This window comes from Carassius auratus, chromosome 43 (genome assembly GCF_003368295.1).
Source record: "Carassius auratus strain Wakin chromosome 43, ASM336829v1, whole genome shotgun sequence".
Classification (NCBI taxonomy): Eukaryota; Metazoa; Chordata; class Actinopteri; order Cypriniformes; family Cyprinidae; genus Carassius; species Carassius auratus.
Window position 1 is genome coordinate 978,412 of NC_039285.1, and position 21,855 is coordinate 1,000,266.

At 35.0% G+C, this 21,855-nt stretch overlaps 1 protein-coding gene across 1 annotated transcript in view; it reads right to left on the reverse strand.

The window, feature by feature from the left end:
• The window catches only part of LOC113061386 (AT-rich interactive domain-containing protein 3B-like), a 43,670-nt gene continuing 21,815 nt past the window's right edge, over nt 1-21,855 (reverse strand). The window contains exons 3-9 of the mRNA XM_026230440.1: nt 17,059-17,133; nt 16,571-16,643; nt 5,469-5,652; nt 3,767-4,026; nt 2,007-2,264; nt 1,470-1,559; nt 1-413 (exon numbers count right to left, since the gene is read on the reverse strand). Coding sequence (XP_026086225.1) covers nt 274-413; nt 1,470-1,559; nt 2,007-2,264; nt 3,767-4,026; nt 5,469-5,652; nt 16,571-16,643; nt 17,059-17,133 — 1,080 coding nt within the window. The 3' untranslated portion in view covers nt 1-273. The remainder of the gene's footprint in view (nt 414-1,469; nt 1,560-2,006; nt 2,265-3,766; nt 4,027-5,468; nt 5,653-16,570; nt 16,644-17,058; nt 17,134-21,855) is intronic.

A 21,855-nucleotide genomic window follows, 5' to 3' on the forward strand; every position in this document is an offset into this window, starting at 1 on the left:
CTGAAGACTGGAGGAATGATGCTGGAAACACAGATGCACATCACAGAAATACATTTGATTTTAATGTATATTAAAATAGAAACACATTATTTTACATCATACATTTCTCCTGTAGCTTTGATGAGCAGAAACATCAGAAATCGTTCTGATCCCAAACTTTTGACCGGTCGTGTGTGTCTGCAAACATGATGTGGACAGGAGAAAATGAGGTACTGGTTGTGCAACGGTTTGACTTTCAGCAATCAGTGACTGGAGAGCCAACCGGCAGACGGGTTATGGGGAGCCCCGCCCCTTGGAGGAGGAGGAAGAGGCGGGGCTTTGGCTGGGGGCGGAGCTAGAGAAGGTGAAGCTGGGTCCTGCTGGAGGAGCGTGAGACACATTCACACTCGCAGACTTCTGAGCCAACAGAGTTCCTGCGATAAAACACAAATGAGATTAAAACTCCTACAATTCACTCTCAACCCCAGGGATTCCCACACTTCTCATCAACACTTTCAACATAACTTCTTTTCTTATAGCATTTCAATATTTTAGCAACACATTCACGTTTACGATTCAAATAAACATTAACTGAAAAATATGAACTGTTTTATTTCAACCAGATGCCAAAGTAACATTTGACAACTTGATGTACTAAAATAATATAAATTATATATATGTTAGCCCTATATATTTTAATCATTGAGTATATACGTGTATATAAACATACATGTAAATATAACATTAATATTTATAAATTACATGTATATAGAAATATATGTAATTATTATATAAATATTTATTTATGATTATTATTTATATATAATATATATTATATAAATACATACACACACACACACATATATGCAATACTTCTTATTTTCTATACATTTTCTTTAGATTTTCATGTGATCATGAGATTGACTTTTATATTAAATTATTAGAATATAAAATATTTATGCATTACAAATTTATATATACATATGAAACTTGATATACTTTGACTTGATGGACTAAAATAATACAAACTAAAACTGGAATAAAAATTTATAAATACAATGTAGACACATATATATATATATATATATATATATATATATATATATATATATATATATATATATATATATATATAAAAAGACAAAAACACACAACAAAATAACTAAAACATTAACTAAAATTAAAATGAAAAATACAAAAACAAAACCTTATTTAACATAGTAAAAAAACAATGGTCTCTGAATGATACTAAAATAACACTGGTTTTAAGAACCAAATAAAACTGAATAATGATCTTAACAATAATGACAATGAAAAAGAAAGAAATGTACTGTAAAATAATAGCCTTTAAACATTTCAAATGCTTGAGCTTTTATTTTGGCGGAATACTGCTACAGCTCTGCTAACATCTGTCCACAAAAATGTCGAACCCCCATCTGGGAAACCCTGCTCTACGCAATGCATTCTGGGATTTGTTTAGTAAGCGATACCTGAGTAGACGATGCCGTTGACTTCCACCGACACGCTGACACTCGCCGCTCCGCTGGAGGAAATACTCACGGCCAGATCCTGCTTCTCATCTACACACACAAACACTCATTAGAAAACAGAGGGTTCCGGTCCTTGACTCTGATTGGCTGAGACACGTTCAGAGCTGCTGTACATTACAAAGTAACAAAGTAACATACAGCTTTGTTTACATTTGTGTGTTGCTCGGCAACCACTCTGTTACAACCACAACTGTTTCTGAGGAGCTACATTGTTTGGTGGAAGAATACTGTTTTTATTCATATCTTTACACTTTATTGGCTCTGTTTTATTTTGTGAAACCGTACTATGTATATGGAATAACCGTTTTTTTTTAACCCCGTGAAGAAGTGGTTTACAGTGGATTTATAACATCTCGTGCCTAACAATGCCCCATAGCGGTTATAAATTCACTGTAAACCACGGCTTCACAGGGATTACTGCTTTATTAACACACACACACACACACACACACACACACGTCTGTCTGTCGCACTGACCCCTGGCCGGAGCTCCGGGACGCAGGTTGACGGGGATCTGCGAGGCCATGGCGAGCAGGTTGTGCTGGAAGGCCTGCTGCATGAGTCTCTGCTGCTCCTCGGCCAGACGCAGCATCTTTCTCTCCGGTGCCTCCGTCTCCAGCTTCTCTCGGAGCTGCTCCAGTGTCGCGGCCCGCGCCAGACCCGCCATCTGCTGCTGCCCCATCACCATCGCCACGGAGGACGAGCGGCCCGCCAGCAGAGACGAGACCGCATCGTCTGCAGGAGAGAGAAAGAGAGAAAGAGAAAAAGAGAGAACGCATCGGATCAGAAACACACACCTGTGTACGTGCACAACATTAGATTCTGCATCAGTGCAACTAGGTGTAAAAGTGAATTAATGCAATCAACACAACACAAGTGTCAATTTAGTATCATTGACATACTGTTATTTTGTTTTTAGTTCTAGTTTTAGCCATTTTGATGTTCGATTTTTTTAAAATGTTTAAAATAAATTTTGTCTATATATTTATTTCAGCTAGTTGCAAAAGCAACAGTTTACATTAAAATGTATTTAGTTTCACTTGATGAAGATTTATTAAAGAAACTAAAACTGGAATAAAGTTTAATAAGTATAATATAGACATAAAAAAACTAAGATTGTAATAAAAAAAAAATTCTAAATATAAATAAAAACTCAAATAGTATCTCGATGATACTAAGAAACAAAATAAAAAAATACTGGTTTAAGAACCAAATAAAATATAATTTTTAATATTATTAAATAAGTTTTAATTTTCATTAAAATTATTGTTTTAGTATATTTTTTTTGTTTTTATTTTATTTTATTACTTAAAAAATTATATAGTTTTAACTATGTGTATATTTGTATAAATGTTTATTTATTAGTTATAGTTCATTTAGTTTGAGTTATTTTAGTGAAATAAACAAAATTAGAAATTTTGCCACAACAATTATCTTGAACAAAATAAGTTTGTGTTTTTAAAATTTTTCTTCAGTGACGGTTTATTTTACCTTAAGTAACAAAAATGTTTTTGTTGTTTATATGTGCTATTAGTTTTAGTTGGAATTAAAAATAATAAACCTGTTTTTATTTTCTTTAGCATACTGCTGTTTAAAAATGGCAATAAACCACTCGAGGTTGTGATTTTCTACACAATATCCATCAGTTAACACAATATAAAAACTATCTCAACCAAAACAGTGCAGATAATGACTGTGTGTGAGCGAAATTAATAATAAGAACAGTAAAAAAGAGAAGTTATTCTTTCTGAAACAGCCCTTTTGCACATGGCACGTTTAGGTTGAAACGCTGCGATAATCAGCAAGTGGAGAAACACACAAAACTTCTGGTTAATGTGTGTGTGAGACTATAAAAAAAGAGAACTAGTGTAAATGTCTGAAGATGCAGTTCATGTCAGAGTCAACAGGAGGCGCTGCAACACAACAAATACACCACACTGAAAGATTCAGGACATTCTGTTTCTATTATCAAGCACTAAAACAGCATGAACTCCAGCATGTGTCCAGTCTCTGCACGGACCTACACACTCTTTAAAAACAATAACTATAAGTCCTGTAGCTTTAAGCAGGCCTGTCATGATTATTACTTAATAACTGTCTGATCGTGGTTATTTGATCTCACTGCAATTATTCAAGATAGCTGTGCAGTTTAAACTTCAGTTATGTTTTGTTCATGCTTCTGCCAGTTTGTGATGATAACACATTTTTAACTATATATATATTTTTGCATCACTCACCCAGTCCCTTCTTCAGAGATGGCCCTGGGGACACCTGCAGTCCGTTCAGGGCCCCCATGGCTCCCAGTGCTGACAGATGCATCTTGGGCGGGGTCAGGAGGTGAGGGGCGGAGCCGGGGGAGGGGCTAAAGCGGAACAGGCTGTTGCTGTAACTGGGTCGACGGCCTTCACGCCGGTTGCTGTCGATGGCGGCCTGCAGCTCGCTGGGAGAACTCAACGCCTTCCGCTCGCACTCGTACGGATACAGATACTTCATATACCTGAGACAGAGAAACAACACCAAACACATGAGCACAACCTAATAAAATCTAGGGATTTTATTCACATTTTGTTTAGCAAAAACTTGGAGGACAATACATTTAAATTTAGTGCGGTCGCTCCAGGCAATCTTTCATTATTCACAACAAATTAATCACAACAAAGTGCAGTGCTTCTTGGAACATGATGTATGATTTACATAAACACTGTTGTTTATGCATCAAATGAATGTAAACAGTTGGGATAAAGTTAGATGTGCATCAATGTATTGGATTCATTATTTCAGTCTTAAAGTGACAGCAGCCTAATTTCTTCCATCGTGTTGACCCTCTAACTCTAGCACTCTCTATTCTAATTCTATTCTTTAAAAAACACTTATCCCTTTTAGACTTGCACTCTATTCAATTCCTGCTTGTTTTCTTAAGAAAAAAAACTTTCTAACCTTTTATTATTCTATCTGTTTTCTTATCATTTATTATACAATTTACAAAAGCAAAAAAAAAAAACTTTAACACTAGCTTGCTCTATTCTATCGATTTTCTTTTTATTTATTATATTATTTAAAAGCCCTTGCTATCTGTACTGCGTTTAAACTAACTGAGACTAAGTTGTTTGGATAAAAGTGTGTGCTAAATGAGTAAATGTAATGTAATGTAATAATTCTTTTTTAATAATAATAATTTAATAAAAGGCCAAAAATTATGTTAAATACTGCCATGAAATCAGCCATTTTGAAAGCAAAAATGAATAAATAAATAAAAAAATAAAAACAATTGGTAAACAAACAAACAAATAAATAATATCAGAATTTGGTTTAGAATTTATAAAAATAGCAGCTATATATATATATATATATATATATATATATATATATTATGTTAATAACTGCCACAAAATCAGACATATTGCAAAAAAATAAAATAAAATATAATAGTAATGATAAACAAATAAATAAAGTATATAAAATATATAAGCAAAGTATATAAAAGTATATAAAATGCAATGTATACCTACAGTTGCATAATATTGTAAATGTAGTAATCATAATTATATAAAAAATAATTATAAAAAATAAAAATAAAATCACCAAAATTCTGAAAATTACCGGCCCAAATTCATCAATTTTTTACTGGGGAAAAACCCTTGTGGGATTGATGTGTTGTACTGCACACTTATTACCAGCTGAAAGCATCATAAATTTAGTTGCAACTCAATCCAGGCACAGAGAGAGTTCCTGCATCCACCCCCACACTGAAGCCATCCAAATCAAATCAGCAGATCAATAAATCAATAAATCTTTCACCTCAAGCTAATTAGTGGGAGGCAGAATGTGATGTGAAGAGACGAGAAACAGCAAAGAGAGATCTGTTTAGGAGCGCCTCAAAGATATAAACCATCTATATCTAGTGTTTTCTGTTTTTGATGTGGGCCGTGTGTGTCGTACTGTGTGCGGAGTGTGAATGCGGCGCTGGTGATGGACGTGGGCAGGTTGAGACCCTTGGTGATCTCTCTCCAGATCTTCTTGTTGATGACCTCCACCAGTCCGCCCTTCTCCGTCACCAGCTTGTACAGCATGTACAGATCCAGAACCTGCTTCGCCATGATGGGGATCCTGTTCACCGGAGTCCCTGCACACACACCAACACAACCATCAAATACACCAAAACCATTCAGAAGACAATAAATCACTCGTGGCCGTATAATACAGTGATTTTACTGCCTCACATCACGCCTAACACAGCTTAACTGTGGTTAAATCGCTGTAACGCATGACTGCATTCATAAATCAGTGCCAAGAGGAACATAACAAAAGACACCCAACCCATGAAGAATAAATCACAATAATCCTAATAAACACTCCTCTGTGGGGTCACACAGTTCACTGTGGGATGTGTGTGGTGGCCTAGCAACATAACTATCAATGATCAATGAACAGCATGTTAATATAGAACTCAACTAATGTGTGTGTGTGTGTGTGTGTACAGGCTCATCCAATCAGATGACAGAATCTGAAACATCTGATTATAATTATATATTCTATAAAGTAAACAGTAGATTAGAAATTACTTTTTTATTGACATGGAAATATGTTTTGATAGACATTGTTTATTCACTGTTGTTGCATCTAAATTTTTTATTCAAATATAAATGACATATTAAAATTGTATACATGGAAAATGAATGAAAAAAAGTAAAATTTTACTTTGCAAAAAATATGCACTAAATTTAAATGTGAAGTTTCTTTTTTTGTGCTATATATATTTTATTTCAATATTTACCAGTGTTATTTTAGTTTCTTTTTCTTTTCTTTTTTTCATTATGTACCTGTACCCTTTATGAATATTTTGTGATAGTTTTTTTTGTTTTTTATTTAGCTTTAATTTATTCTTCCTTTAGGTTTAATTAAATTTGAGTTTTTATTTATTAACAGTTAATAATATTACTTCATCAGGCTATTTTAGTTAGTTTAAGTTAATGATAACAAGCCTTATATATATATATATATATATATATATATATATATATATATATACATACACACACACATACACATTTTTATACATCAGTTAAAAAAATCTTAAATATTTACTCTTAAACATTGTTTTTCAATGATTTTTCTTAAACAACAAACAATAATAAAGATAAAAGAATATCGACAACATTAAGCAAAAAATAGGAGCTTTTTTCAATTATGTTTAAAAAACAAAACAAAACAAAAAAAAAAACAGTAAAACATCAAAACCCCATGTTTAATTTTTACTCCACAAACGTATTGAAATGCTTTTGCCAGATGTTTTGTTTGTATAGAGGTGAGAGTTCGAGTCGCCCACCGCAGCACTTCAAAAGACACAGGTGGGCTACAGACGGAAAAATACATATTAGCCTGCTTTACGCAAACAAGCTTAACCTGGATAACAGATCCAACCCGCCCCAGACTTTTGATAGCCATGCATTATTCTTGTCAACAGCTTATCTTCAGGTCAGGGGCGGGTGGAGACGTTTGCTGTAGAGTTAAACTCCCACATGTAAAGTACACAGCGGCTCCCTCTGATCGTCCTCTGAAATAAAACCCATTTATGAATCTATAGTAAAACCGCCTGATGTGATGCCTTCAGACACAAAAGCACAGCTGAACAGGGTAAAAATGTTAACTAAAAGATTTCACAATACCTTCCCTAGTTAATTAATCACAGGACATAAGGATAATTGTTTTTTATTACAAGTTTTTTAAAATGTTTTGATTAAATATGCCAATTACGCATTATCTCACATGTATTAATTTTAATCCAAACATTGGATAAATCCAGGTTCAAAACTCTTTGATTGTCTTGACATATTAGACTTAAAGGTTTTTATAGAGGGGATTTTGGATTTCTCTTTTAAACATTGAAGAAATCAGAAAATACTCTCAGCAAACATAAATAAACATATTTTCACTATGTTTTTAGGAATAAAATTAGGAATAAAATCAGTGTGAATGATATATGAACAAACCCCTCAGTAGAAACCTTCTGAATATAGAGAGGAACAAAACTGTAAGTTTTGGTGTTTGTAACTGTTACTAAAGTGGAGAAACAAACTCACAGCCTTTAAATAAATGCATTTTCACCACGTTTTTAGGATTAAAATGTTGTAAAAATAAGTGTGAGTGATATTAAAACAAACCCCTCAGTAAAAACCTTCAGAATATAGAGAGGAATAAATCTCTAAGTTTTGGTGTATGTGAGTGCTGCTGATTTGGAGAAAAAACTCAAAATAGGCTTACAAATAGGCTTTAAAAATACGTATAGTTAATTAAGATGCAATTAGATAAAAGTGCAATAATAAAACCAGGCATGAACAAACCTTCCAGTGCAAACCTTCAAAATATAGAGAGGCACAAAACCCTAAGTTTTGCTTTATGTAAGAAAACATTTAAAGGTATGAATTGCTTTTTTTTTTTTAAATCAACAGACGTGAATAGATAATGTGAAATAGATGCTCTCTTTTCACTAGTCTGAAAAAAACATAAAATAAAACATTATGGAAGCAGAATAGACCAAAATCTCAAAATTAATAAGTGCCTGATTATCACAGAAGGGCAGAAACACAAGTAAGACACACAAACTTTGGTGTGATTCTTATCAACAGGGTCCTGGAGAAACAATTCACATGACGGCTTTACGATCTCTCCCTACAAAGCAAAACATAAAACAGAAATGCAAGAATGTGCAATGAAAAACAGTCAAAGTTTAAAGGTCGTGTGACGCGCCCCGACACGCACACATGACAACAAAAGGCTTCAGATGCCTGTGAATGTTTGAAACTCAGTATTATGGGAGAACATGCGTGTCTTTAGAGCAGCCGGTATATTTCAGAGCACAGTTTATCATCTGGTCCAGAAACATCTCTGCAGTTCACCGATGCCTCTGACCACCAACACAACATCAAACAATTAGTACAATCGCAAGGGTCAAAGGTCAGCCTTAGGTTATTGATGCCTGAATTAAAACGCTGGTCAGCAGGAAGCCAGGCTTTTATAGGTCCACGCGCACACAGAGACTAGAGAATGGACGACAGACAATAGAAACAACCCTGAATGATTAATACTGACTGCAGCTTCATCACACATGATAACCGTACGCTAGTACTAGCTACAACACAACAGCTGAGGAGAATTAGCGGGATGCTAAATATAAACACTGCCATTCGTTTAGGACCTGTGAGATTTTTTTTATGTTTTTTTTTTTTTGAAGAAATCTCTTCTGTTCAGCAATGCTGCATTTATTTGATAAAAAATACTGTACAATTTTAAAATATATTTTTACAATTTAATATAGCTGTTTCTATTGAGAATATCTGTTAAAAATATAATTTATTCCAGTGATAAAAGCTGAATTTTCAGCATCTTATTCCAATCTTCAGTGTCCCATGATCCTTCAGAAATAATTGTAATATGCAGATTTCACAATATTACTGTTTTTATTGTATCTCTCTCTCTCTCTCTCTCTTAAATTATATAATATACTATTGTTCTCTCTCTATGTATATCAGATCATAAGTTAGATTGAGTCTGCTTCTAAACGAAGCTCTCTGTTGCTGGTTAGTTAACCCTCTCAGACAGTAACTAAATAAACAGGGTACATTCACAGTTGCTGAGGCCTGTAGTTCAGTGTGGCGCCACTGTTAGCTGAGAGCCGCGTTCTGATTGGCCCCAGGCTGACCCTCCCATTATGCCTTGCTGGGTTGATTTTCCCAGTGGGACAGGCCCATCAGGAGCGGAGTGATTAATGGCAGGCAGGGTCAGAGGTCACGCTGGTGGGAAGTGCTGCGGTTGAGGCCCCAGAAGGCCCCTCCCACGTCTCGTACTTCTGTTTGCACATGAAGAGCATCAGGAGAACGCCAGAAAACACAAGCTGAAGGACATCACTGAACAATATAACATCTGTCAACACAAGTCTACTGCTTTTCACGAACAACTATCATCAGGGGTGAGATGTTGGACTGTCTGAAAATACATGAGAAAGCAACCTTAAGGTGAATACAGGTATAAATTGGGCCACTTTTCTTTCTTTTATTAACCCTATTTAAATAAATAATGGTAGTGTTCTGACCCACTCTACTACAGTCATTAAGTTGTAGCTTTTTAAGAAGAAATTTGAAAAAAAAAAAAAAAAAAAAAAAAAAATAATATATATATATATATATATATATATATATATATATATATATATATATATATATATATATATTTATAAACTATTTTTTTAGACAAATATATATATATATATATACATTTTTTTTTTTTTTTTTGTTGAAAAGAATTGGAACACACACACACACACACTCAACACACTTACACACACACACAAACAAGCATTTGGCAGATACTTTTATCAAAAGAAACATGCATTTTTTTTTAAATGAATGGAACCAATATATTCTATAAATATGGATCTATAATAAATTCTATATACATACAATATTAAAAAATAATATATACACTTAGCAGATACTTTTATCAAAAGTGACTTACAGTGCATTCAGATTACATTTTTGTTTTACCTAACCTGTGTTCCCTGGGATTCGAACCCAGAACCTTTTGTGTTGCTAACTCAATGCCCTACCACTGAGCCACAGGAACTACACAAGATACACAATTATCTTTAGATATAAAACTCCCTCTTCATTCAGTAACCCAGACAAAAACAGGAAGGTGAAGAGCCCTTGAGCTCCTCCACTCAATCAATACTCTGACATTCAGATATCCACATTAAATATGGCTGATTTCACATGACGGACGTGTGTGAATAATTCAGAGGCAGAGAGTGACAGGCTTGTTTTATTTTTAATGCCAGGTCAGGGACATAACAGGCAACGCTCAATGACTGCAGGGAATCTGCTTTATTTAGTTTGTATCGTGCCACATGACAGATTTATTCAGAGCCAAGACGAGTGTGTGTGTGATCCAGCAGCAGGACAAACCTACAGTACTGTGTGTTTACATCTGACGAGAACAGAGAACACACACATTACTGCAGGAACATGCACGGATATTATAATACGTGTTCGTGCCAGAAACTAACTTGATCTATCCAAATCGAGTTGCAAACACGTTTCATGTTGACCGTGATGAGGAACATCCCGAAACCCTCAAAAAGAAACAAACCTGATCATGCCTCTTCCTCTGTGCAATATAATAACACACTCGATGGAAAACTACGTTGAAACATTTCCATACGCGCACAAAAACATGTCATACATGACAGAGAGAAAAACGAAAATCACAAGCAAATCCTGCCAGAAAAAACATTTCCATTTTCTGCATCAAATGAGTCGCATTTGTTTAGAAGAACTGAAGGAGCCGTCACTTTATTATCAGCCTCGCATCTTACTGTCTGTTAATAACGTCTGGGTCAGAAACGAGCATGAAACATCTGAACTAACCGCTGTAGATGAGAGACCAGAGACTGCCGAGTTATTAAGATTAATGCTGATTCACTATGATTTCACTAGACAGAAACATGATTTGAGGAATCATTCATCATGTCTAGAGCGAAAATGATTCAGAACTAATTATATATAGGGTTATTAGTCAATTAAAACCATTAAAAATGCTACTGTAAATAAAATAACCTGTAAATGAAATATAATTTTAAACTGAACCAGTTACACATGAAACCAAATTTATTAAAAAAATAAAATAAAATAAATAAATAAAAATATATATATATTTGTAACTTTGAATAATATACACTTTAATTGAAATAAAATAAAACAGATTTTTAGACTGTACCAGAGTTATTATTTAATTAAAACCACACATAAATAAATAACTTTAAATAAAATAAACTTTAAATGAAATAAATGTATATTTTAAAATAAATTAATTATAGACAAAACCAGGGTTATTAGTTAATTAAAACAACAAAATTACTATAAATAAATTAATATTGACATACATTTTAATTTAAATGAAATATAATTTAATTAATTAATTTATCTGTAATTATTTAATCTATTTAAAATTTTCATTTTCATATAGTTTAACTTTATAGGCTAAAATAACTAAAACTAATACAGATTTTTTTTAAATAAATAATAATAAAAAAAGATATCAAAATAGGAAAACTCAAACAAAATATAATTTAAAAAAATTATCAAATTCACATATCTCAGTGACACACAAAAGAAGAACGTCTGAAAATCAATAGTGTCTAAACTAGACTGGATGCAACTCTCCACAAACACGTTTTTGAGACATCTTTCAGGATATCTTGGCTTGTGTTCCACAGAAGAATAAAGGCAGTAATGTGACTCCTGAAGACGGGTCACCTGCACAGATAAACCCAAGAGGAGAGCAGGACACTCAAAAGACTCGACGGCGCGAAAAGTGAGACACCGATTTAAGTGTAACTAGAGTCAGTGTGATCCTCCGGGGAAGCAGAAGAGATCGGGATCTGATCAACACCTCACTGAAACACGAGAGGAACGAGAGAAATACAGATTATTCTGGAGCAGAAACACTGATGCTTTCACATCCTGATGAAGAGAGGAGATGCTCAGGGGTCACAGAGGTCACACACACACACTGTCAGAGGTCAAATAAAGAGAGCGACCCCCAGCGTAATCAATGAGTTAGATGAAGCCATCAGCATCAGCTGCTCTTCGCTTCACACACTACAGATCCGAAGCTCAGGCTCGTTTATTTGATCAAAAATACTGTAAAAATCTGAAATATTATTCTAATGTAAAACAACTGTTTTCTGTGTGAATCTGTGTTAAAGTGTAATTTATTTCTGTGATGCTCTGCTGTATTTTCAGCATCAGTCTTCAGTGTCACATGATCTTCAGAAATCATGAAAATATGATGATTTACTGCTCAAGAAACATCTCTGATTATTATCAATGTTGAAAACAGTCGTGCTAAACAATATTTCTGCAGAAACTGTCATGCATTTTATTTTTCAGGATTCACAGATGAACGTTCAGAAGAACAGCATTTATTAGAAATAGAAATCTACTGTAACACACAGTATAAAATGTCTTTAATGTGATCAATTGATCGATTTAATACAGTCTTGATGAATAAACGTATTACACTTTGAACAGAAGTTTATATGCGTTCAATTTCTATTGCGTTTTGTAAAGGATATGAAAATAATCCAGTCTAACTAGTTTGTGAATCATTATTAGTGACTCATGTGTCTATTATACTGGAGTGTAAAATTTGGCAGTTACTCACATATATATAATGCATAATAAAATTATTTCAATATATTAATTATGCACCTTATAATATACTCATGAATAATTGCAGCCACAGTTACAATAGATTATAATACTCAAGTATAATGCATTAAAACATGACAAACAAACCTTCAAATATTATAATGCATTTTAACCTTGTTTGCAATTATTTAAGAAAAGACATAATGCATTACAGTGTACATTATGAATACTTTATGATGCATTATACATAAAGCCTTTAAACTGTTACCTATGTAATGTGTGCTACATATTAACAAACAACAAAGTGCTACATTTTTCCTCTTTCTCTAGGATTTAGATCGGTCAAAACTAACTGGATAAGATTATTTCCAAAACGGTTAAAGCAACTGGAAAATGTGAGATTAATCACAACTAGCAGCGTGAAAGTGTGAAGAAGGAGATTAAACAGGAAGTGCTGAAGGACAAAGACAGGAAGAGGGCATTTATATAGAAATGATAGATGCCTTTCAGCTTCACCATATCATTTAAAACCCATCCCGGAGCGAAAACACATTCACACACAAAACCTCATCTTATAATCAAAGATAAATATATGGATGCTAACAATAAACGCCTTTGGTTCAGGACGGACGGATTAAGAAGCAGATGGGATGTCGGACCCCGCCCTGCTTCGGTCTCGGAGAAATCACTCGTTTCTGCACGACTGCTGTTTTTCTATTTCACTCATCCACAGACGTTTCTTTCTGGTGTTCATCTCTGCCTCGGCTCGATCAGACGTGTAGTTGTGCGTTTCAGAGGTTCATAAATCACGCTATGAGACGCTGGGCCTCTAATCCAGCCTCGCAAACCCACTTTATCAAGTTTCAGAGGCCCCCGAGGCCCCGAATGCAGCTCCAAACACAGGAAGAACCAGCCGATAAATCAAAACAACATCTTATTTCAGCACAGCGTCCTGTGAGGTGCTTCTGGACATCATCTGCTAGAGAGACACTAACATGTTCAGTCCAAGCTGCTTGACTTGCTTTCTTCTCCAGAACACAAAAAAAAAACTAGATAAAAAAGTTTGTCAAGACAAACTTTAAATTGGCTTGAGAAAGCCTAGCGTGAAATTTTTAAGCAGTTGTTGCCTGACTACAGAGTTTAGAACAAGTTTAAAAGTTAAAAAAGTTTTAAGTTCGATGGCAAGTTACAAGCATGTCACTAGCATGTTTTTAGAATGATTAGTGTGTCACTAGCATTTTCCTAGCATGATTAACAAGTGACTATCATTTCGCTAGCATGATTAGCAAGTGACTAGCATGTCGCTAGTGTGTTTTTGGCATGATTAGCATGTTAATAGCATTTATCTCGCATGATAAGTAAATGATTAGCATGTCACTAGCATTATTAACAATACTAGCATGTCATTAGTGTAATTAGAAAGTGACTAGCATGTTCCTAGCATGACTAGCAAGTGACTAGCACGTCACTAACATGATTACCAAGTTAATAACATGTAGCTAGCATGTTTCTAGCATGATTAGCAGGTTACTGGCATGTTACTAACATGTTTGTAGCATAATTGGCAGGTGACTAGCATGTTGCTAGCATTATTACTAATTTGTTAGCATGTCGCTTACATGTTTCTAGCATTATTAGCATGATCAGCAAGTGATTAGCATGTTACTAGCATGATTAGCAAGTGGCTAGCATGTCGCTAAAATGATTACTCAGTTACTAGCATGTAGCTAGCATGTAAAAGAAATGATTAGAAATTAACACTCCCAAAAAAAAAAAAAAAGTCCAAAATTAGGAAAGATTCAAAAGAAATTTAATATTGAAATATATACTGAATCAAAATTTGCGAAATGCTGAGATCAATTCTAAATATCATCAAAATTAGGAAAAAATTGTGGGATAAATACTGAATATCAGCAAACAGGAAAATACAGGAAAATTGTCAACATTTTTAAAATATAAAAATATATACTGAATACCATCAAAATTAGGAAATTTTTGAGAAATACTGAATAGTCCTTTTTAAATTTTTTACAAAATATTAAAATATATACTGAATATCATCTAAATAAGGAAAAATTGTGGGATTAATACTGAATATTGTGGAAAAACATTGAAATATGGAATATATTTAAATATTAGAAAAAAATAGTATAAATAGTTAATATAGTCCAAATTTATGCTAATATTGAATATTGAAATGTATTCTGAACACTCAAAATTGGGAAAATTATTCAAATATATTTGGAGTATTATCAAAATTGCTCTAAAAAAAACATTTCAATTTATGCATTTAGCAGACGCTTTTATCCAAGAGCAAGACTTGGTTCAGTGCATCGGTTATTGATTGGCTGTTGAGATGTGGGCGTGGCTCTCAAGTGTATGCAGATGAGCGTTAACTGTGGGGGCGGAGCTTAAGAGCACTAATCCATCAGAGAAATCCTGCACATGTCACCACAGAGACCCAGTTATGATGTTTTGATTAAACATTACAAAGTCAAAAAAATGATGTTGAACTGTTCATGAGATGATCTATAACATGCATTTAGAAAACAGATAATGGCATGATCTGACGAAGATTATACGAGGATTCCTGCACCTGTGACCCCAGACGTCAAACCACAACTGGTGCTCAACATCTGCATGACCTCCTTAACATCTCACGCTCGGATGCGTTCCACAGAAGCGCTCGTGCTATCAGACTGGACGGCACAGAAAGAGCTGATGGGAAAAACCACTCTGTTAAACGGCTCTGAAAAGCTCCAGCCGCTGCGTGCCATCAAACTGCAGCAGCATGTGGCTTTCCTGAAGCTCCTCGATACGGGGCCTCAAACACGGGCCCCTGACGCTCTGTTAAAAACAGCTGCTGAATCTCACACACACACACACACACACACACACACACACACACACACACACACACACACACACACACACAGAGTTCCCTGTATTTAAGCACGCAACACGGAAGTGAGATTCTGCGGTTTTGCTTCCTTTCCGTCTCACAGAGAGACGCTTGACGAGACGTGATCTTCAGCTCTGGAGACACAGCAGGACTTTCCTCTTCTTTTCTACCTCTTTTATAAACTAGGATCGGCTTAAGAAGCACTAATGCAAAAGTGTCACCAAGGCTGCATTTGTTTGATCAAAAATACAGTAAAAACAGTGAAACATTATTCCAATTCCAAAGTGGATCTCTGTTCAAATATAACTCATTGCTCTGTATTTCCAGCATCAGTCTTCAGTGTCACATGATCTTCAGAAATCAGTATAATATGATGATTTACTGCTCGAGAAACATGAAGATTATTATCAATGTTGAACACAGTTGTGCTGACTAACATTTCTGAGGAAACAGTGGTGCATTTTATTTTTCAGGATTCACAGAAGAACAGCATTCATCTGAAACAGAAATCTTCTGTAACATTCTGTTACTTTTCATCAATTTAATGCGTCCTTGATGAACTAAAGTATGCATTTCTTAAAAATATAAATATTTTCTGGGGTCTGATCCTACTACATGATGATATAAACCACTGCTCTGTGTGTGTGTGTGTGTGTGTGTCTTGAAATATTTTGTGTCCCTCACATGTGTGAACTTGCAGTGGCCCCTGATGGGCCCCTCAACATTGAGCACAAATAAACACACATCCAGATCTTCAGGTTTCAGTCCAGACGTGAAGCATCAATCACACAGGCTTTACACTAACAAAACACACACATACATGCGTGCTCATGCTTGAGAACACACACACACACACACACGCACACACACACACACACACACACTGAATATGACGAGCTCAAATCATGTGGATTCAGAAGAATCTCTCTCACCTCGTTTCTGCATGAAGGTGAAAAGGTCGTCCAGGAACTCCTTCCTTTGCGGGTCGTTATCCAGCTCATATAACTATCAGACACAAACTCAGAATCAACATCTGCATACACACACATCTGAAATTAATCATCCCAGAATCAATTAAAACACACTGGTGTAGGATTTACTTTGATACAATCTTCAATAATCGCTAGTAAATGCCACAAGTAGCGAATTAATTAAATGTGACATTCTTAAGTAGAAAGAATGAAATAGTATTTGCAAAACATGCTCCAACAATATTTTTTTAAGTGTAAAATACAATAAAAAAAATGATATACTACGTACATTAATATAATACTGCACCTAAATGAATGAATGAAATTGGTCCATTTATACACAACAAAACAAACATTTGGTCTAGGATTTACTAACTTTTTTGCAGAAAATGCTAGTACATTTCACAAATAATTGCAAAAAAGTGATAGTAGTAAATTAAATGACTCACCTTGGCGAAATCTCTGGATGCTTCCCCTCTTCCACGAGCAACATCCACATCATCTGACCAGGAAACACCGCCGTTCTGTACACACACACACACACACACACGCAGGAAACTGTAAATAAGGTTGTGTCTTCCTCCCCTTATGTCCTCTGACCTCCAACACACACACACACACACACACACACACACACTTTATCTCAGAGATATGAGATGCTCATAGATCAGTACTGATGTGTGAGGCCTGAAACGCACTTAGTATGTACATGAAAACACATCAAACCTGTTTCTGTCACACACTACAGAAGGCTGCATATGCAACACACAGGGATGCGTCCATCATTAAAGAGAGCAAAGGATTATGGGAGAATCGTGTATGTGTGTCTGATAAAAGCAATTCTAGCTGCACTAAATGAAACTGCGCGAATAATGACTGTTTCCAAACAGGTTTCCAAACACTCTCACTGTCCTGCAGCAGCTTTAAAGGCATTATTGGGTTTAATTAATGTAAAACTAGAATTTTGTCAGCTTTATAGGCTATTTCATAGCTTTGTTATTCAGAAAACAATGTATATGCAATAAATATAAAATGTTTTTGTATATTCATGATAGTAACTATAAAATAACGACTTGAGTAAAGCTGTTTTACAGCTGAAATTGAATTAGTTTCAGAACTGATTAATTTTATAACATTAACAATACTGAAAATAATCTCATGATCCAAACCAAAACTAAAACTGAGACTAAAACATAATAATAATAAAAAAATCCATTTTATTTCTTTATTTTATGTCTAGTTTAAAGTAAAGTAAAATTAACCAGGAAAAAAATAATAAAACTTTAAAAGACATAAAATGGCAAAAACACAACAAAACTAAAATAAAAACAGAAAATACAAAAATAAAGATTAAAAGAAAGAAATAATTCAAAAGAGTATATCAACATTATAAAACAAATATAACATTGGTTGGTGCTCATTGATTTTCTGACAGATGAAGGACAGTTTGATCTCTTCTTCACTATAATTTAAAATGATCAATCATTAAACTAAAAAAATAAATCAGTATGCTGATATCATAAATAAAACCAATGAATGCTCTGAATCTACAACACATGCTCTTGCACTGCGTGTATTTTCTCTGCAGTCTCCTAAAAATGCACGCCGATCCTTGTTTTCTCCCTGATGGCTGTATTGTTTCTCATGTCTGTCTAAGTCTGTTAGCAGGTTTACAGTAAGTGGTGGGTTAATCACGTTACCGCAGGGCGTGAGAGGATCGCTGACAGCTAAATAAGAGTCAAAAATAACTCTGATCTCTGATGCTCGGACTCAGTTCACTGGGTCACAGAGAGACGGGCTCCTCGGAGATCACAAACCAGACACAGGCAACCAAACAAAAGAAACCACACGTCTGCTTCAGACCGGTTCAGTGTCTCAAATATCAGGTGAATCTCTGAAATCCAGACAAACTCGCTCTGCACACATAAATACAGTCTCTGTGTACATATTACGGTCATCATCTGTGACGTGCTGAGCTCACAGATTTACACACATAACCTGACTGAACTATCAAAAATACATGAAAACTAACAGATCTGAAAAATAATAATTATTTATTTGCAATAGCAGGTAAAGTTTGGGACACGTGGACTATCTCTGTATTAAAGTGATATTAGTTTACTCTAATACATTTCATAAGAAGGAGAATTTAAATATGTCTGTATATAAACAGAAGCAGAAACATGTTCAAACATTTCACTGCAAGTGAATATCTGAAAACATTGGAACTGACACAAGATCAACTTCTTGCAATTCAAACGTCATGGGTTCAATTCCCAGGAAATGCATGAACTGATTTTAAAAAATGCCTTGAATGCATGGCAAGTTGCTTTGGATCAAGGCACCTGCCAAATGCTTTAAAGTGAATGTAAATGTAGAAGTTCTGAGTTATAAAGTGAATGCAGGTTTAAAGTAGTTTTGGGAGTTTATCGGAGCATGTGTGGCTCTGGAAAGCCCCGTGTCGGGTGATAATGTCTTGTTCTGCTCTCTCAGCACGACTCTTTAAAGCCGTCAATCTCTAATCCTCATCAAATAATTGGGTCTTTTCATTCCACCCGTGGAGCTGCACAGATGATCCGCAGAGAGCAGGGAAAGGCGGGTTTACACAATAGCGGCTGTACGAGAGCTCAGAGCCACAGTAAATCACTCAGTCGCTCTAATCTTACTCAAAGTGTGTAACCTGAGGAGAGTTTTAAACAAGAGCATCAACAGAACGACTCCAGGAGCCAAAACAAACAGCCTTGATTTAGCCCACAAACACACCTCAACCAGATCAACAAATTACTCAACTAGGGATGTGCCGATCTGATATTCAAATTGGGTATTGGCTCCAATACTGGTAAATGCTTCGTGGTGCACTTTTTTTTTCAATCAGTTGTTGCCTTTTTAAAAAAAGCTATACATTTCAAAGAAATTTATTTTAATTTATAGTATATACTTATATATAAACAGATTCAATAATGTTTTAATGAATGGATTTTATAATAATACCAATTTTACCCCATTTTCTCTAAATGTTTGGATTTCTAAAATTATTATGCAATGATTTCTTTAGAATCACTTTTGCTGCGGAAATTATTCACTAACCTAGTTTATGATAATTTTTTGTCACAGATTAAGAATATGCATAGGCCTATACTTTTCAAAATTTATAGTTTCTTTTATTTTTAATGAAGCAGTATGTATATAGTAAATTGTGAATGAATAATTATCAGTTCCTCACACCGAAATATATCAATTCTACATTTATTTAAACGGGGGGCCAATACTGAACCCTAGCTATCGGAATCGTTATCAGAGGCAAAAAAGGCGGATTGTGGCATCCCTATACTCAACCAGATCAACAAACAACTCAACCAGATCAACAAACTACTCAACCAGATCAACAAACTACTCAACCAGATCAACAAACAACTCAACCAGATCAACAAACAACTCAACCAGATCAACAAACAACTCAACCAGATCAACAAACAACTCAACCAGATCAACAAACAACTCAACCAGATCAACAAACAACTCAACCAGATCAACAAACAACTCAACCAGATCAACAAACTACTCAACCAGATCAGCAAACTACTCAACCAGATCAGCAAACAACTCGACCAGATCAACAAACAACTCAACCAGATCAACAAACAACTCAACCAGATCAACAAACAACTCAACCAGATCAACAAAAAACTCAACCAGATCAACAAACAACTCAACCAGATCAACAAACAACTCAACCAGATCAACAAACAACTCAACCAGATCAACAAACTACTCAACCAGATCAGCAAACTACTCAACCAGATCAGCAAACAACTCAACCAGATCAACAAACAACTAAACCACATCAACAAACTACTCAACCAGATCAACAAACAACTCAACCAGATCAACAAACTAGTCAACCAGATCAACAAACAACTCAACCAGATCAACAAACTACTCAACCAGATCATCAAACAAATAAACCACATCAACAAACAACTCAACCAGATCAGCAAACTACTCAACCAGATCAACAAACTACTCAACCAGATCAACAAACAACTCAACCAGATCAACAAACAACTCAACCAGATCAACAAACAACTCAACCAGATCAGCAAACAACTCAACCAGATCAACAAACAACTAAACCACAAACAACTCAACCAGATCAACAAACAACTAAACCACATCAACAAACAACTCAACGAGATCAGCAAACTACTCAACCAGATCAACAAACAACTCAACCAGATCAACAAACAACTCAACCAGATCAACAAACAACTCAACCAGTTCAACAAACAACTCAACCACATCAGCAAACAACTCAACCAGATCAACAAACAACTAAACCACATCAACAAACAACTCAACCAGATCAGCAAACTACTCAACCAGATCAACAAACTACTCAACCAGATCAACAAACAACTCAACCAGATCAACAAACTACTCAACCACATCAACAAACTACTCAACCAGATCAGCAAACTACTCAACCAGATCAACAAACTACTCAACCAGATCAACAAACAACTAAACCACATCAACAAACAACTCAACCAGATCAGCAAACTACTCAACCAGATCAACAAACAACTAAACCACATAAACAAACTACTCAACCAGATCAACAAAACTACTCAACCAGATCAACAAACAACTCAACCAGATCAGCAAACTACTCAACCAGATCAACAAACAACTCAACCAGATCAGCAAACTACTCAACCAGATCAACAAACTACTCAACCAGATCAACAAACAACTAAACCACATCAACAAACAACTCAACCAGATCAGCAAACTACTCAACCAGATCAGCAAACAACTCAACCAGATCAGCAAACAACTCAACCAGATCAACAAACAACTCAACCAGATCAACAAACAACTCAACCAGATCAACAAACAACTCAACCAGATCATCAAACAAATAAACCACATCAACAAACTACTCAACCAGATCAACAAACAACTCAACCAGATCAACAAAAAACTCAACCAGATCAACAAACAACTCAACCAGATCAACAAATAACTCAACCAGATCAACAAACAACTAAACCACATCAACAAACTACTCAACCAGATCAACAAACAACTCAACCAGATCAACAAACAACTCAACCAGATCATCAAACAAATAAACCACATCAACAAACAACTCAACCAGATCAGCAAACTACTCAACCAGATCAACAAACTACTCAACCAGATCAACAAACAACTCAACCAGATCAACAAACAACTCAACCAGA